At 43.6% G+C, this 18781-nt stretch overlaps 1 protein-coding gene across 1 annotated transcript; it reads left to right on the top strand.

Annotated features, from left to right (window-relative positions):
- The first annotated feature begins 3879 nt into the window (after nucleotides 1-3879).
- LOC132709971 (lysosomal acid glucosylceramidase-like) lies at nucleotides 3880-13680 on the top strand. Its single transcript, XM_087881366.1, has 10 exons — nucleotides 3880-4099; nucleotides 4237-4428; nucleotides 4510-4659; nucleotides 5087-5223; nucleotides 7057-7229; nucleotides 9115-9355; nucleotides 10332-10556; nucleotides 11032-11195; nucleotides 12423-12548; nucleotides 13537-13680. Exons 1-10 carry the CDS (start codon nucleotides 4036-4038, stop codon nucleotides 13640-13642), a joined length of 1578 nt encoding a protein of 525 aa, XP_087737492.1. The 5' UTR covers nucleotides 3880-4035; the 3' UTR covers nucleotides 13643-13680.
- Nucleotides 13681-18781: the final 5101 nt, after the last annotated feature.

Below are 18781 nucleotides of genomic sequence, written 5' to 3'. Positions count from 1 at the left end.
CCTGTTCATCTTCCATGTTTAAGCTTAACAAGAAATTGTATATTTTCTTTATTAACTTTTCATCTACCCCTAACGTTAGTTGATCAAATATTGTTACTTAGGGTTGTGTCTGCCTGAGCTCTTGTGCCTAGTTTTATATAATGCTGGGGGATTTCGTGTGAAGTGTTAGTACCCGTTTATAATGCCTTGGTAAGACCACACTACAGGGGACGCGGTGGCTCAGTGGCTAAGACGCTGAGCTTGTTGATCGAAAGGTTGGCAGTTCATCGGTTTGGATCCTTAGAGCCACGTAACGGGGTGAGCTCCCGTTACTTGTCCCAGCTTCTGCCAACCTAGCAGTTCGAAAGCATGTAAAAAAAAAGGCAAGTAGAAAAATAGGGACCACCTTTGGTGGGAAGGTATTCTGCAAAGTATCTGAGGGTAGGACAAGAAGCAATGGGTGGAAACTAACCTGGGAGAGAAGCAACTCAGCTACCTCTAAGTTCCCTTCCAACTCTATTGTTCTGTTCTGTTCTGTTCTGTAATTCTGTTCTGTTCTGTTCTGTTCTGTTCTGTTCTGTCCCGTCCCGTCCCGTCCCGTCCCATCCCATTATTCTGTTCTGTTCTGTTCTGTTCTGTTCCGTTCCGTTCCATTATTCTATTTACTATATACTATAATTCTATTCTATTCTATTCTATTCTATTCTATTCTATTCTATTCTATTCTATTCTATTCTATTCTACTCTACTCTACTCTACTCTACTCTACTCTACTTCTACTCTACTCTACTCTACTCCTACTCTACTCTTTTCTTCTCTTCTACTCTACTCTTCTATTCTATTCTATTCTATTCTATTCTATTCTATTCTATTCTATTCTATTCTATTCTATTCTATTCTATTCTATTCTACTCTACGGTTAACAATTACCCTTGCAGTTTGTTTTGAATAAATTTTTTAAATCATTTTTTCAAATTTTAATCTTTTTTTTAATTTGTCGTATCAATTCAAACTGATACAACAAATACAGTAAATCAAATTGTCAAAGGCTTTTTGGTATCCAGGAAAACCGGCGAAACTTGTTTCTCTGGATGTGCTTCATAAAACTCTAACATATAAATTATAGTCCATATTTTATTTTAATTTGTCGCCCAGGCAGAAAATCATGTTGATCTGCATGTATGAATTTGTCTAGAATTGTCTTTAACCTTTCAGCAATAATTGACATAGATATTTTATAATCAGAGTTTAATAAAGAGATAAGCCTGTAATTTTGTACTAATTGCTGGTCTGAATCTTCCTTATCTTAAATGTAATTAATGCTTCTATCCGTGTGTTGGGTATGTTTGTTTGTTGTACTGCTTCGTTAAATATTTCCAGCATTAATCTTCCTATCTGTTTTTGTGTGTTCCTATATAATTCATCTGGTCCTGGCGTTTTATTGTTTTTTTTGCCTTTTTATTGCAATTCCAAATTCTGTTTCAGAGATTGGTCGGTTTAATACTTCTTTCTGTTCCTCCGTAAGTTTACATACATTTACTTCCTCTAAATAGTTTTTAATTTCTGCTTCTATCGTTTCTTCCTGTGTATATAATTTGGAGAAGAAAGTATGCATTATTCTTTTCTTATCTTCTCTTTTATATTGGATTTTCCCTTCTTCATCTTTCAGATGTTATAGTGTTCTTTTATCCTTTTCCTTTGTTGTGATAGTGATACATGTAATCTTCCTAATTTCTTAGTTTCTAATAATTTTTGGAATCCTTTTTTTATATGAACCTCCTGCAAGCAAATCACATCTATATTTAATTTTTTTTTAATTTTGTAAATATTTGTGTTCTCTTTTTCTGTGCGTTTAAACCATTAATGTTCATGGAAAATAGAGATATTGCTTCTTCCATCTCCTACTATATCTGTTTTTTTGGTGTCTCCCTTTTTACTCTTCCTCTTGCTCCTTCTCTTTCTTCTCATTCTTTTTCTTGAGTTTTCCTTAGCTCCCTCTCTCTTTCTATCTCCTCTTGCTGATCTTCCTCTTGACTTTTACTTTCTGATTCGTCTTTGCTTTCTTGTTCTTCTTCCAGGTAGTTTTTATAGAATTCTTGAGCTTTTTCTATCGAGTCCACTTTAAACTTCTTGTCCTGCCATGTAATGAGAATTCCTCCTGGGAGAATCCATCTAAACATTACTTTGTATTTTATGAGGTGTGATGTTAAGAAGTGATACTGTTGCCTTTGCTCTTGGATTCTACTTGAAATTTGTTTTAGAATTATGATCTCTTTCCCTTTGTATGTTACAGTCTCTTCTCTTGATTTTTTGTAGATTTTATCTTATTGTTTTTTTTTATAAATCTTATATGCACTTCACGTGCTAGACAGTGTCTTCTTATGTAGTTATTGTATACTCGGTAAATTTCATCTATGGTATCTCGTATTTCCGACTTATCTCTCTGTGTTAATTCGGCTATTATTTCAACCATTTTCTCCCCCAGATCTTCTTCTTTCTCCTCCATGACATTCTGGAAGAAAAACGAGGCTTTCTCCATTTCCAGGAAGGTGATTGAGTCTGATAGTTCTTTGTTTAATTGCAATGCCTTCTGCTCCGCCATTTCCAACTTGAGGTCTAATTGGTCTACCTTAGTTTCTATTTTTTTTTAACCTTTTGCTCATTTTCTGCAATTGTTTGCTGTATACTTTCCATCTTTTCCTTCATATTTTTTAAAATCTTCCTTTACTTCTCCTATCTCATTTTTGATTTCTTGATCGTGTTTTCTAGCCTCTTCTTGATTATCCGCCATTCTTTCTTGCGATTTCATCAATGTCTCTTGAATCATTTGGAGCATATTTTGCATACTATTCATTGTCGGCTCTGTTTTATCTTTTTCCTTCCCTAACATGTTTTCAATTGATTATTGAGTTATAGGAGAAGTCATGGATGTTGGATTAGTAGTAGGTTTTTTTCTGGTTTTTGTTACTGTTGTTTGATTGACATTGTTAAATTTCTTGTAAAATTCTTCCACAGTATCATATAAGTGTATTCTTCTATTTAATTTAAAGCGTTCTTCTATATTTACTACTTTCTAATTTAATTTAATTATTTAATTTCTTACAAACTTAATTTAAGTATTTCCACCCTTTTTTACTTTGGCCTACTAGTAGTATTCAAATTCTATATCTCAGTTAAACTTATATATATGTATCTATGTATAACTCTATGTGTTATGTATTTTATTCTGAAGTTGTAGCTACAATTTTTTATTTATATCAATATTCTATATTCTATATTTACCTTTTTTACCTTTTACCACTGATTTTTATATATCAATTCCTTCAATTTGTTTACCACCACTCAAATCAAATTTTACCATTCAAATACACTTCAGGAATTAATTGGGCTTTCGGGAGCTATAGATCGCACCCTCACCCACTCCGCTTTGACGTCACCGCCGGAAGTCTACTATATACTATAATTCTATTCTATTCTATTCTATTCTATTCTATTCTATTCTATTCTATTCTATTCCATTCCATTCCATTCCATTCTATTCTATAATATTCCTTTCCTTTCCTTTCCTTTCCTTTCCTTTCCTTTCCTTTCCTTTCCTTTCCTTTCCTTTCCTTTCCTTTCCTATCCTATCCTATCCTATCCTATCCTATCCTATCCTATTCTATTCATTCCATTCCATTCCATTCCATTCCTTCATTCCATTATTCTATTCTATTCTATTCTATTCTATTCTATTCTATTCTATTCTATTCTATTCTATTCTGAAGTTCACCTAAAGTGTCATTGTGAAGACTATGCTGAACATCTGGCAGAGTAAAATCAGTTGAGTTTGCTCTACTTTGGACTCCAATCTTAGAGCAGAAGGATCAGTGGAGGTTGGGGGAGAGGCTACGTCTTGCCAGGGGGCCAGATTGAGGATTTAGGCAGCAAAAAACCTGCATGAATAAAATCAACAGCGTTGCAAAGGAGGCCCACAACAAAAAATGAATCTTTTTTTTTTCTTCCCCCTGCAGGTAAACTTCTCTAGAATTCGGAGGCTGATGTTTCAAGGCTGCCATGCAGACACGGGATGCTTTGAGGGTGCTGTTCCTTGCCTTCTTAGGGATGGTCAAGGTCAGAGGTCAGTGGGGAAGCCTTCGGGAAGTCTGTTGTGGGTGGAGCCAGATGGAAAAGTGGGCGGGCTCCATTGTGCTGGTAGGAGGGGACTAAATTTCCCCTTTTATTTTTTCCTCCTGTCCATTTTTGGTCGATCTCTAGCACGCCAGCCCTGTAGTCCTAAATACCTTCGCGCAACTGCAATGGTGTGCGTTTGCAACGCGACGTACTGCGACACGGTAGACCCGGTCTCCCTCCCTGACGTCGGCAGCTTTGTCAAGTACACAACCAGCAGGGACGGCCAACGGTTGGAGCGGAGCGAAGGGCAAACAGCTGCCAACTCAGGCGCTTCGGGTAAATCTGGGGAGGTTGGACTAGATGACCTGCCAGGGTCCCTTCCTTATTTTGTTCATTCTGTTCATTCTTGTATCTCAGGTGGAATTTTCTACACCTACGATCCCTCCATTCGGCACCAATACATCAAAGGCTTCGGCGGGTCGCTCACCGACTCTGCGGCCATCAACATCCTGCATTTGTCTTATGCAGCCCAAAATCAACTTCTCCGGTCTTACTTCTCCGAAGAAGGTGAGAAAATTGGGAATGACTGCTTGATGAAATCTAGCAGCTCGGTGTGTGTGTGTGTGTGTGTGTGTGTGTGTGTGTGTATGTAAAGCTAGCACTCTGAGGTTCTTATCTTTCAAAAGATGCAAAATCCCCATTCCCTCCCCACTCCTGGGGGAAGGATACTGCAAAATCTCCATTCCCACTCCACTCTGGGGCCAGCCAGAGGTGGTATTTGCCAGTTCTCCGAACTGCTCAAAGTTTCCGCTACCGGTTCTCCAGAACCTGCTGGATTTTCTTTTTCTGATTGTGAAAATCAGAAGACTGGAATATTTCCCTCTCTCTCTCTCTCTCTCTCTCTCTCTCTCTCTCTCTCTCTCTCTCTCTCTCTCTCTCTCTCTCTCTCTCTCTCTCTCTCTCTCTCTCTCTCTCTCTCTCTCCGCTTCTGCAGGAATTGAGTACAATTTGCTGCGTTGGCCCATTGGCTGCTCCGACTTTTCCACGCGGCCGTACAGTTACGATGACCGCTGTGTGAATGACTTCGAACTGAAGTGTTTTGAGCTGGCTCCTGAAGACACCAAATTTAGGGTGAGTTCGGACAGACTTAATACACCCACTCACTAAGGATACATACAATAGTTAATCCTGTTAAGGTCGGTGGGAATGTGGTGCAGACAGACAGAGGCGTAGCCGACCACATCCATAAACATCAATGAGCAGTCAGAAGACGCTGGAGAATTCCTGGAAGCGTGACACTTGGCCATCAACAGACACGTAGACATAAACCACATTTACACAGCATTCAAAAGAGAAGAGAAACAAACTAAGAAGGAAACAAAAAGGCCACAAGACATCTTCTGTAGCAGTCAATGCCCGGATAAGCCGGGATTAATACCAGACAAATTATCCAGCACTGATGATGTGACCTACTTGGATCATGAAAAATCTGCAAGAAAACTACCAAGCTCAGAGAGCACCACGGACCCCTCGGTCCTCCTCCTCCTCCTCCTCTTCCTCCCTGCAACCCCCTCTCCCTTCTAGCACTGCTGATGTGACCTAGTTGGGTCATGAAACATCTGCAAGAAAACCACCAAGTTCAGAGAGCACCGGAAGACCCAAAAATTCAATCCTGAGCTACAAACACTCTCTTCTATCGGCACTAAACGGAATTATCCCCTAATTCGTCTGTCATTCCAAAATTTATTTATTTATTTTATGATTCATATTTCTATGCCGCCCACTCTCCGAGGACTCTGGACGGTTTACACCAAAGACAATATACTAAATAGCATATTGCCCCCCAACAATCTGGGTCCTCATTTTACCCCCCTCGGAAGGATGGAAGGCCGAGTCAACCTTGAACCTGGTGAGATTTGATCCGCTGATCTGCTGAACTAGCAGTCAGCTGAAGTAGCTGCAGTACTGCACTCTAACCACTGCGCCATCTCGGCTCCCGAAATACCTTCCTCGAATCCAAGAAATCATAATTTTTTTAATGAGGATACCCTCCCCTGTCTGTTTTTAAGTCATCTCTTTAATCTGCCTGGTAGCTAGAATTCTCTGGAAGTACGGCATTAAAAGCCGTGTATTATGATGACATAATGCCATAATGATAATTATTTTAATGCTTGGCTCAAATTTAATCCACTATTCTGGTTCAAATTACACAGGATGACAAAGGTTTTCATTAAAAGCTCCCTAGGGAATATTGCTCCCGTATTTGGGCTGAGAATTATAATAATAATTAGATATATATATATTTTTTAAAAAAACAAAAAGCAGGCATGACAATGGAGGAAAAGAGGCCGCAGTGGATAAAGGAAAAATAAGTTCCCTCCATTTTTGCAGTTCAGCTACATCCGGGTAGTTGTCGGTTTATTTACAACCAGTTGCTTAGAGAGCATTTGAAGTTACGACCTATCGAAAAAAGGGGGACTTTCGACCCATTTCCTGCACTCAGTCCCCACCCTCCCCACAGTCATGTGATCGGACTTAGGCTCCTGGCAACACAGTCAAATTTACAGTCCTTTGCAAATTTTCTGACAGTTTTGCACTTCCTATTTTCAGCGAAAGCGCCTCCCCCCTCCAGCAAACAATGGGATCACCCTTACAACAACGGCCTTGTCTTAACGACCGCCGTATTCACAATTGCAACCTCTGGGTTGGGACTTGCAACTGCCCCATTTGCCTAACCGCCGTCGGTGAAAAATGTCAATCCGTCGGGTCGGTAACCGTTTTATGACCGCTACAACTTAACAACTGTAATGGGCAGGCTCCATAGCGGTCACAACTCAAGAACTACCCGTAGAGTTCCGGAATGAACACAGTCAAAATCAATAAACCCACAAGGAGATGGTGTGAACGGTCTTGTGGAGCGTCGATCAGGCCATCCCCAGAGACAGTTTTTGTCTCTCTCCACAGATCCCCCTGCTCCATCGTATCATGGCCCACACCGGGAGACCCCTCTCATTGGTCGGCAGCCCTTGGACCAGTCCTGGCTGGCTAAGAGTCAACAACAAGGTTTATGGCAAATCCAGGATAAAGGGAGAACCAGGCGATCGCTACCACAAGGCCTGGGCTCGTTATTTTATCAGGTAAATAACCAGAGGTGGGATTGCTGCCGATTTGGACCAGTTTTCCCGAACCGGTTGTTCCGATTCGGCACTGTTTGAAGAACTGGCAAATCAGACCTTCCCCCGCCCATTTTTTTGGACTGTTTTCGGGCAGATTTTGTGCTGTTTTGAGGCCAATTTTCTGGTTGTTTTTCGGGCCGATTTAGGTCGGAAAAACAGCCCAAAAAGCGACCTGAAAACAGCCCCCAAAATGGCCTGTTTTGGGTTAGGGTTTTCTGTCTGTTTTCAGGCCGTTTTCCAGGCTGATTTTTAGGCTGTTTTTCGAGCTGATTTTCGGGCCTAATTTGGCCCAAAAAAACAGCCTGAAAATGGCCCCAAAAATTGCCTTTTTGAGTTTGGGTTTTCAGGCCATTTTTCTGGCTGTTTTCAGGCTATTTTCAGGCTGTTTTTCAGTCCGATTTTGGCCAGAAAAACAGTCTGAAAATGGCCTGAAAAAGGCCTCAAAAATAGCCTAGTTTTTTTTTTTTTACTGTTATCAGGCCATTTTCCGGGCATTTTCAGGCCATTTTCAGGCTGTTTTGGGGGCCATTTTCAGGTCGTTTTTTGGGCCATTTTCAGGCCGTTTTTTGGGCCATTTTCAGGCCGTTTTTTGGGCCATTTTCAGGCCGTTTGTCAGGCCGTTTTTGGGCTGTTTTCAGGCCAATTTTTTGGTTGTTTTCCGGGCCGATTTAGGCCGGAAAAACAGCCCAAAAAATGACCTGAAAACAGCCCCCAAAATGGCCTGTTTTGGGTTAGGATTTTCTGTCTGTTTTCAGGCCGTTTTCCAGGCTGATTTTTAGGCTGTTTTTCGAGCCGATTTTCGGGCTGAATTTGGCCAAAAAAACAGCCTGAAAATGGCCCCAAAAATTGCCTTTTTGAGTTTGGGTTTTCAGGCCATTTTTCTGGCTGTTTTCAGGCTATTTTCAGGCTGTTTTTCAGTCCGATTTTGGCCAGAAAAACAGTCTGAAAATGGCCTGAAAAAGGCCTCAAAAATAGCCTAGTTTTTTTTTTTTTTTACTGTTTTATCAGGCCATTTTCCGGGCATTTTCAGGCCATTTTCAGGTCATTTTTGGGCCATTTTCAGGCCGTTTTTTGGGCCATTTTCAGGCCATTTTTTGGGCCATTTTCAGGTCGTTTTTTGGGCCATTTTCAGGCTGTTTTTGGGGCCATTTTCAGGCCGTTTTTTGGGCCATTTTCAGGTCATTTGTCAGGCCATTTTTGGGCTGTTTTCAGGCCAATTTTCTGGTTGTTTTCCGGGCCGATTTAGGCTGGAAAAACAGCCCAAAAAACGACCTGAAAACAGCCCCCAAAATGGCCTGTTTGGGTTAGGGTTTTCTGGCTGTTTTCAGGCCGTTTTCCAGGCTGATTTTTAGGCTGTTTTTCGAGCTGATTTTCGGGCCAAATTTGGCCCAAAAAAACAGCCTGAAAATGGCCCCAAAAATTGCCTTTTTGAGTTTGGGTTTTCAGGCCATTTTTCTGGCTATTTTCAGGCTATTTTCAGGCTGTGTTTTGGGCCATTTTCAGGCCGTTTTTTCGGCCATTTTCAGGTCGTTTTTTGGGCCATTTTCAGGTCGTTTTTTGGGCCATTTTCAGGCCGTTTTTTGGGCCATTTTCAGGTCGTTTTTGGGCCATTTTCAGGTCACTTGTCGGGCCGTTTTTCAGGCCTATTTTGGATTTATCTAAATATGGATTTATCTCTATCGCTTTGCCAATTCTGATGGAATATACGCCTTTCGGTCAGTCAGAGGGCTGGAAAATAGGGGTTTTCATAAATATAAGAGGCTTGAAAAAAAATTGGCTTGGTTCTCTGAGCAAAGATACAGCATGCTAAACTAACATGATTGCAACATTCTCTATTTGAATCTAGGTTCCTAGATGAGTACGCTAAAAATAATATTACTTTCTGGGCGTTAAGCTCCCAGAATGAACCAGTCAGCACCGTTTTCATAAGTATGGACAACTTTCCGGTTAATTATTTCTCATCGAAACATCAACGCGACTTTATCATTAAGGACTTGGGCCCCGCCCTCGCCGCCAGCTGCCATCCAGATGTTCACCTCATCATTATGGATGACCAGAGGTTTCACTTGCCAAAGTGGGCCAACCAGGTAGGTCTTCGAACTGTAGGATGTATCTACCCTACGACGGGCGGTCCTGGACTTACGACTGAGTGGTCGGGACCAGAATTCCCGTTGCCGAGCAAAGCTACGATTGAGTGAGCTTCATTCCCAATTTAGCCGCTCGTGGATCCCCTTTTGCGAAGTCGAGGGGGACAGGCAGATTTGCTTAACGACCCTGTGTGGTTAACTTCACCACGGCAACGATGGTTGTCGTTAAGTGAATCCTGCGGCCGTTAAGCAAGTCCAACCTCCCCCCCATTGACCTTGCTTGTCGGAAAGTCACAAACGCCGATGATCTTGTGACTCTCGAGAGTGAAATTCACATTGGTTTGCTAAGCGAGCCTGAATTTTGATCACATGATTGAGGGAATGCTGAGTCCATTGTAAGTGCGAGGACTGGTTCTAGCTGACTTTTGAATGGACACTAAGTGAACCGTCCTAAATTGAGGACTATGTCTAGGTATCCAGGTTTTGGCTCATGACCGAGAAGGTACAGCTGAATTGCAGAAGATGCTGGGGGAGAATTTGGGGAGCCCCGTGGGGGGCCCCAAAAATGTCTCAAGGGATCGGTTGGGGATGATAGGTTTTGTACGATGTACAGGTAGCCCTCAACTTATGACCCACAATCAAGCCGAAAATCCTTGCGACGTCTTCCATTCATTTTGCCTCATTTGATGACCTTCCTTGCCCCAGTCGTTAAGCAAATCATTGCCATGGTGAAGTTAACCACACATGGTTGTTAAGCAAATCTGCCTGTCCCCCTCGAGTTTGCTTTGTCGGGAAGTTCTCAAAAGGGGATCCGCGAGAGGCTGCGACCGTTGTAAATAGGAATCGGTGGCCCGGCGTCTGAATTTTTGATCGCAGTGACCTGGGGGAACTTGGAACTTAGGTCACTAAATGAATTGTCGTAAATCGAGGACTGCCTGGATTGAGGCTCCTCTTCCTTCCCTCTGCCCCCTGACAGGTGATTGGCAATAGTACCGCGGCAGCCTTCGTATCAGGCATTGGCATCCATTGGTATCTTGATACGGTCACCCCAGCTGGACTTACTCTGGACGTTACCCATCGCCTGTACCCCGATTTCTTCCTGCTCTACACCGAAGCTTGCAACGGTTTTGTGTACTGGGACGTGAAGGTTGCCCTGGGGAGCTGGGAGAGAGGCACCTATTACAGCAGAAGTATCCTGACGGTAAGGGGATTCCCTTGCTACGACCAAAAATGGATCTCTTCGACGATAAGAAGGGCAGGAATGGACGAGTGATTGAAATGTCTTTGCAGCTTCTTGGACGTCAAACTGCACCAGTGAATCAAAAGTTTGATGAGAAGAACGGTGGGCTTGAGGATAACTGAATAAGAGAGTTGGAAGGGACCTTGGAGGTCTTCTAGTCCAACCCCCTGCTCAAGCAGGAAACCCTACCCCATTTCAGACAAGTGGTCGTCCATTCTCTTCTTCACCCACAACTTCTGAGGGCAAGTTTTCATCTTTAGAGAACCTTCCCTCTCTAGTTTTCCCCGAGTCCAAGGCAGACCATGGTCTGAAGTTTGATTCTTTCATATTTTGCTCAATTCAGAAATGTCTTTTTTTTCCTCCTGGCATGCAAAGGAAAGGGAGATTTGGGCTGTAATGCAACCGGTAAAGCCCCTGATGCTTTTGGTCTCTGCAGAATCTCAACCACTTTGTCACCGGGTGGATTGACTGGAACTTGGCCCTGGACATGGAAGGGGGTCCCAACTGGGTGGACAATCCCGTGGACAGCCCCATCATTGTGAACTCCCTCAAAGATGAATTCTACAAACAGCCCATGTTTTATCACCTGGGACATTTCAGGTAAACTCATCATCCGAGACGGTTTTGTAAGGTGGGGAGGAAAAGGAGGATGAGCAAAAAAGAATAATACAGATGCCATGATGGCGAACCGTTTTGCCGTCATGTGCCAAAAGCGGGGAGAGTGCGGGGGGAGGGGTGTCATGCATGCATGTGCCCACACCCATAATTCAATGCGCCCCGCCCCACTGTGCTTGCGCACATGACACCCCCCCCCCATGTTCCCCATGCGATGGCATGATGGAACCATTTTTCACCCTTCCCATGCTCCAGAGGCTTTCTAGGAGACTGGGGAGGGCAAAAACAGCCTCCCCCACCCGGAGGCCCCCTGGAGGCCAGAAACAGCTCATTTCCTGACTTCCAGAGAAACCGGAAGCCCCATTTTTGCCCTCCCCAGCCTCCAGAGACTTTCTAGGAGACTGGGGAGGGCAAAAACAGCCTTCCCCACCACCCCCCAGAGGCCCTCTGGAGGCCAAAATCAGCCCATTTCCCAACTTCTGGAAGGCCCAAAAAAACAGCTGGCTGGTGCACACAGGCGCGCTGGAGCTGAGCTAGGACAACGCTCGCGTGCCCACAGATATAACCATGATGGTGAACCTATGACACGTGTGCCAGAGGTGGCACGCAGAGCCCATCTCTGCGGGCACACACGCCATCGCCAGCTGCTCTTCTGGTTTCCGGTGCACAGCTGGTCTTCACCGGCACCGGAGCACCAGAAAACAAGCAGAAAAACAGCCGTAAATGGTTTGAAAAACAGCCTGAAAACGGCCCAGAAAATGGCCTGAAAATGTCCAGAAAAACAGCCTGAAACAGCCCAGAAAATGCCCTGAAAATGCCCCAAAAAACGGCCAAAAAAAAAAGGCATACGCATACCAGCCAGCTCGTCTTCTGGTTTCCCCATGTTCCAGTTTGGGCACTCGGCCCCGAAAAGGTTCACCATCACTGCTATATAGAATGGGCTCATCCAGTGGCAGGGAGTTCCACAGGCTGCCGTGGTAATATATGGAGAGAAGGAGGCAGTTTGATAACCGATTGCTCTTAGTAGGTTAAACAGCCGTTTTCAAGGACCCAAATTTTGATCCGTTGACAGTTGTGTGAGGTTGCAGTCGTAAGTCGCTTTTCTCCGTGCCGATGTAACTCCGGTCACTAAATGAGTGGTCGTAAGTGGAGGGCTGCCTGAACTGATCTCTGTGCAGTGGTATCGGCTAACTTCTTCTCTCTTCCTGCCAGCAAATTCATCCCTGAAGGCTCCGTGCGCGTTGCTTTGACCTCCACCTGCTTGTTCGACAGCTGTCCGTTGAAGACCTCCGCTTTCCTGAGACCCGATGGCATTGCAGTGGTCGTGGTGTTGAACGAGTAAGTGAAGAGGGTCTGGAGGAAAAGAGACCCCAAATTGGGAATATTGTGGGCATGTGTGCACCGGATAAGGCCACCAAGTCTTCCAGTTACTGCCACGCATGCGCACACCCCAATCAGCTGGCACCCCGCATGTTCTGCATTCGGGGGGAGTGTTTATCTCAGACTTTTGAGATGGGAGGGGCCAGAATCAGGGGCAGCACCAATGAGAATTCTCCCTGCTTGAGTGTCATCGGTCTCCGGGCAGAGTCTCCGGAAGCAGGAGAGACAATTCTGCGGGGAGAGAGAGAGAAGCGGAGAAAGTGGAAGGGGGGGATCTTGGCCTGAATAACCAACTTGGGCTTCTTCTCTACGCGGAACTCTCTCCTCCAGTGGGTGAAGTCAAGGGAGACTCTGCCCGGAGACCGATGATGCTGCAGAAGGGAGAATTCCCATTGGTCCTCCTTCTTTCTGGACACTCCCAATTCCGAAGTTCAAGGAAGCTCCATTCCCGGCTCACAGACCAGCTCTTCCGGTTTCCAGCACTGCTGCACACACAAAAGCCAGCTGATTGGCATGTACACATGTGTGCCAGAAACCCAGAAAAGGAACAGGTGACATCGTGCGTGCCAGGTGACATGACTCCACGTACCGCTTTGGGCACGCCATCACTGGGCTAGAAGATTCCTCGTGTGAAGTTTGGGAGATGGAAAAAGAGAGGCTGCCTAGGGAGCAATTAGATAAGAGAAAGAGTATCCCGCAGCTATATAACGGGCAGAGAAAGAAACTCAAAAGAAACCTTCCCTAGTTTCTCAGTCTGTAAAACGAACAGTGAGAGATTTGTATTTCCAGACGTGCAAAATTGTTGTCAGCCTTCCAGGCAGGAAACAGAACCAGACAAGCTAATTCTACTTTATTGTAGAATTACAATAATTAACGGAATCTTGCAACTCTGAAAAGCATAAATGTCTCACGTTTCCTTTGACCAGAATTTCTCCTCTCTTTTCAGCTGGTTTGTCGATATTTCTTTTACTATCTCGGACGATCAGGTGGGTTACATTAAGGACCGCGCGAGAGCTCACTCCATCCAAACCTACCTGTGGAGGAGGTCCTGAGACGGGGAAGGAAATTTGCTTTTCGCTCAGGAATAGCAGGCTCTGCTGAGAAGACATTGTACTGTAGACCACGAGTTTGACTTTGAAGAAGCTGCCTTAGTGGAATGTCAGCCTCAGGAGACACACAGCTGGAGCAGTCTGATGATGCTCAGTCTCCAATCCCTTGGACATGGACCGTACACTCCTGTTGTAGCATGTCATTCCTGAATTTCTACTTGTGATTCCCGAAACCCTGACCTTTGGACTGTTTGACGAATCTGACTTGGCTCTCTGAACTTTGAACTGGATTTTGACTGTTCTTCTGCGCACTCCTATTGAGAACCAAAGTACTTTGACAAGCTTTAATTTGCTGATTGCTATTTCTTCCCTTATCTGCTGCTATCTGCTCAACCTTGAGTAAATGACTTTCTTGACCTCACAACTCTGTGTGTGTGTGTGTGTGTATCCACACACTTACAACCATCGCACTATCCTCGTGATTACGACATGGGCAGTCGTCAACCAACATGTATCTTATGCCAGTTGCAACATCCCAGGGTCACGTGATCCCCATTTGCAACCTCCCCTAGCCAGCCTCTGACGAGTAAAGTCAATGGGGGAAGTCAGATTCATTTAACGACGGTATGATCCTCTTAGTCACGGTGGTGATTGGCTTAACCATCCTGGCAAAAAGATCATAAAAATATGTCCTGGTCATAAAATAAGTCACCGAGTCAGGACGGATTTGAAGGCACGAAAAGAAAAACAAAAATTGCTATGTCCTTTGGCCTGCAGGGGGTGCTGCAGCCTTAAAGACCAACAGCATTTCAAAAAGTTGCTAGTCCACATGTAGAAAATGTCCTTTAAATTTAACTTCGTCCTTAATCCCAAAGGACATTATATTTGGGTGATTATAGGCTCAGATCCCTGAGAAAGTTGTCCAGCACAAATACATCTGACTCTTGCCATATTTTAATAATGAACAGTATTGTTAATAACAAAATTGACAGGGGTTTTATGCCAACAGTTTAGATCAGCTTTGAACCATTCATTAAATTCGATGATGGTTATTGCAAAGGGCTACATCAAAACTTTCAGCATTTCAGCACAGGATGCCTTAATTAACGAACTCATGGATGATTTCATGAATTAATGGCCTAATTAATCCCAGAGTTTTCAGGAAGGTTATTATACCCTGAAGGTTATTTATACTCTGAATAAAGTCACAGCTCTTAGAACCGTGATAGTGAACCTATGGCATGTGTGCCGGAGGTGCCACGCAGAGACCCCTCTGTGGGCACTCGTGCCGTTGCCAACTGCTGTTCTGGTTTCCGGCACGCCAGCCAGCTGATCTTCATGGGCACCAGAATGCTGGAAAACAGTCCAAAAACAGTCCAAAAACAGCCTGTTTTCTGGGCCTTTTTCTGGGCCTTTTTTTTGGGCCATTTTCAGGCTGTTTTGGGGGGCAGTTTTCAGGTTTTCTGGTTTCCGGCACGCCAGCCAGCTGATCTTCGTGGGTGCCAGAGTGCTGGAAAACAGTCTGAAAAACAGCCCCAAAACAGCCCGTTTTCTGGGCCTTTTTCTGGGCCTTTTTCTGGGCCTTTTTCTGGCCATTTTCAGGCCATTTTTGGGCAGTTTTCAGGTGGTTTCCAGTGCTCTGGCAGCTTGTCTTCGCGGGAGCCAGAGTGCTGGAAAACAGTCCCAAAACAGCCTATTATCTGGACCTTTTTCTGGGCCTTTTTTTGGGCTGTTTTCTGGGCCTTTTTTTGGGCCGTTTTCTGGGCCTTTTTTGGGGCCATTTTCAGGCCGTTTTTCGGGCACTTTTCAGATCTTCTGGTTTCCGGCACGCCAGCCAGCTGATCTTCGTGGGCGCCAGAGTGCTGGAAAACAGTCTGAAAAACAGCCCCAAAACAGCCTGTTTTCTGGACCTTTTTCTGGGCCTTTTTTGGGGCTGTTTTCTGGGCCTTTTTTGGGCCATTTTCAGGCTGTTTTGGGGGGCAGTTTTCAGGTTTTCTGGTTTCCGGCACGCCAGCCAGCTGATCTTCGTGGGCGCCAGAGTGCTGGAAAACAGTCTGAAAAACAGCCCCAAAACAGCCCGTTTTCTGGGCCTTTTTCTGGCCATTTTCAGGCCATTTTTGGGCAGTTTTCAGGTGGTTTCCAGTGCTCTGGCAGCTTGTCTTCACGGGAGCCAGAGTGCTGGAAAACAGTCCAAAAAACAGCCCCAAAACAGCCCGTTTTCTGGGTCTTTTTCTGGGCCTTTTTGGGCCGTTTTCTGGGCCTTTTTCGGGCCATTTTCAGGCCGTTTTTTGGGTAGTTTTCAGGTCTTCAGGTTTCTGGTGCTCTAGCCAGCTTGTCTTCGCGGGAGTGCTGGAAAACAGTCTGAAAAACAGCCGAAAAACAGCCTGTTTTCTGGACCTTTTTTGGGGCTGTTTTCTGGGCCTTTTTCGGGCACTTTTCAGGTCTTCTGATTTCTGGCACGCCAGCCAGCTGATCTTTGTGGGCACCAGAATGCTGGAAAACAGTCCGAAAAACAGTCCAAAAACAGCCTGTTTTCTGGACCTTTTTCTGGGCCTTTTTTGGGGCCGTTTTCTGGGCCTTTTCTGGGCCGTTTTCAGGCTGTTTTTTGGGCAGTTTTCAGGTCTTCAGGTTTCCGGCACGCCAGCCAGCTGATCTTTGTGGGCACCAGAGTGCTGGAAAACAGTCCGAAAAACAGTCCGAAAACAGCCTGTTTTCTGGGCCTTTTTTGGGTCTTTTTCAGGCCGTTTTTCGGGCAGTTTTCAGGTCTTCAGGTTTCCGGTGCTCCGGCGCATGCAAAGACCAGCCGGTCGGCGTGCATGTGTGTGCCGGAAACCGAAGACCAGCTGACCGGCATGTGCCAGTCAGTGCTCCGGCGTGCGCACATCTAAGTGCATGCATGTGTGCTCCGGTTTGGGCACCCGGTGCCCAAAAGGTTCGCCTTCACTGTCTCAGAACAACATTTTTTTTCAAACTCGAGGACTTTACGGGATGCGGACTTCAACTCCCAGAATTCCTCAGTCAGCATGTTGGCTGGGGAATTCTGGGAGCCGAAGTCCACACATCTTAAAGTTGCCAATTTGAAAAATACCAGCTTTTACATCCTTTAACTTTAAAAAAAAAAACAAAAAAACAGGTGAGTCACTAGGTGCTGGAATCTTCCTATGGGTAAGGAGTTAGCTAATACACTTTAATTTTGGTTTTGTCTCTTCCCGACAACTCATGCCGTTGTTTTGCATCGAAACATATTAGAAGTGACTCAGAGGTGTTAGGGTTTTTTTTTCCCCTTTGAAGGCTGACTCAATTCATATCTTAGTTGTAATGCTCTTGATCTTTAATCCATTCAAATAATCTCCCTGGAATCTCTTAATTCTAAATAAAGTCCTAGAACTATCTTCTTTCTTTCTTTCTTTCTTTCTTTCTTTCTTTCTTTCTTTCTTTCTTTCTTTCTTTCTTTCTTTCTTTCTTCTTTCTTTCTTCTTCTTTTCTTTCTTTCTTTCCTTTCTTCTTCCTTCCTTCCTTCCTTCCTTCCTTCCTTCCTTCCTTCCTTCCTTTCTTTCTTTCTTTCTTTCTTTCTTTCTTTCTTTCTTTCTTTCTTTCTTTCTTCCGTTCTATCTTTCTTCTTTGTCCCTTCTCACAAAATTCTTCAAAGCTTTAATAAGCCTCTTTTGTAAATCCAATATAAGAAGGTTACGCAAGTTGTTTTTCCAGCTTGCATTCTGCCTACCCCTTGGATTATTAAGACATCAGACGGTTTCATTTGTATATTTAACATGGCATCTTTTTTTTTCCATATCATTTTTAAATCCACTTTCAGATCAATTTTAGTTTTGCCCAGTAAAATCTGTTCTTCTTCCATAACACCTTTTAAACTCAATTTATCTATAATGGCAGACAATCTTAAAATTAATTCTGCATCCGTTGTTCGCAAACACCCTTCATTATGTCTGAGATTAAAATATTTGTTGCCTTCTGCATGAGTAAGTCAAATCATTAAGTGTTCTCTAATGGACAGGTAGTCCTTGAATTATAACCACAATTGAGCCCAAGATTTCTGTTGCTTGAGTGAGACATTCATTAAGTGAGTTTGGCCCATTTTACGACTTTTCTTGCCACCGTTGTTAAGTGGATCCCGGCAGTTGATAAACTAGTAACCTGGTTGTTAAATGAATCCAGCTTCCTCATTGACTTTGTCACAGCAACAGTCATAAATATGAGTCAGTTGCCAATCATCTGAATTTTGATCACATGGGGATGCTACCAAGTTAGTGTTGAAAACGATCCTAAGTCACATTTTTCAGTGCCTGTAACTACATTTTTCATTGTAACTTTGAATGGTCACTAAATGAACTGTTATAAGTTAAGGACTACCTAAATATTTTTAGCTCCCTCTGGTTCTCTCTAGTGTCCAACCTTCAAATTCTCATCTTATCAGTTTTTGTTTTTTTTTTAAGAATTGAAAACAACAGCAGTTCCTTCCTGGAAATTTTCTTACGATTAATTTCAAAATCTTATTTCAAATTCATCTTTGTCTCTTTACCCCTTTCCAAAAATCCATGTTCCAATCACCCTTTTTCTGTTTACTCGCCAAAAAAAAAAAAAAGTTTTTTAAATCTTTAAACTTGTATTTAAAACTTTCTTTGCTAAATCGAAGAAATTGAAGAAAACTCACCGAGTAGAATAAAACATGGAATGTTAAAGGAGTGGCGAAATCCTCCGCAATTTGACACCGGTTTGCTACCTGCGTGTGTGCAAAAGGAAAAAGGAGGCGTAAGAAAGTAAGTAGAACAGCAAGGGGGGGGGACCAGCTGTGCCGCGTGATTTAGAATATAAATCGTGTGGCACAGCTGATCATCGGAAATAGCATTCCACCCCTGTGTTAAAGGTTCCTAACATTCGAAAAGCTGCTAACAAGCATTTGCAAAAGTTGTTAAGAAAAGGAAATATGCAAACCCAGCGTCATTTTAAAGGTGTCCATCATATTTTTATTTTTTTTTTAATTTGTATACCGCCCTTCTCCCTGAGGACTCAGGGCGTTGAACAGCCAAATAAAAACATCAAATACAAATATTAAAATACAGTTAAATATATATATATAGATTTTGAGGAAGATGGGTCATCTTCTGGAGCATTAAACCTGCTGAA

The sequence above is a fragment of the Pantherophis guttatus genome, chromosome 18 (genome assembly GCF_059756535.1).
Source record: "Pantherophis guttatus breed Tessera chromosome 18, ASM5975653v1, whole genome shotgun sequence".
NCBI classification, from domain to species: domain Eukaryota; kingdom Metazoa; phylum Chordata; class Lepidosauria; order Squamata; family Colubridae; genus Pantherophis; species Pantherophis guttatus.
The sequence above is the reverse complement of the archived record's forward strand: the minus strand, read 5'-3'. Positions and strand labels throughout refer to the sequence as shown.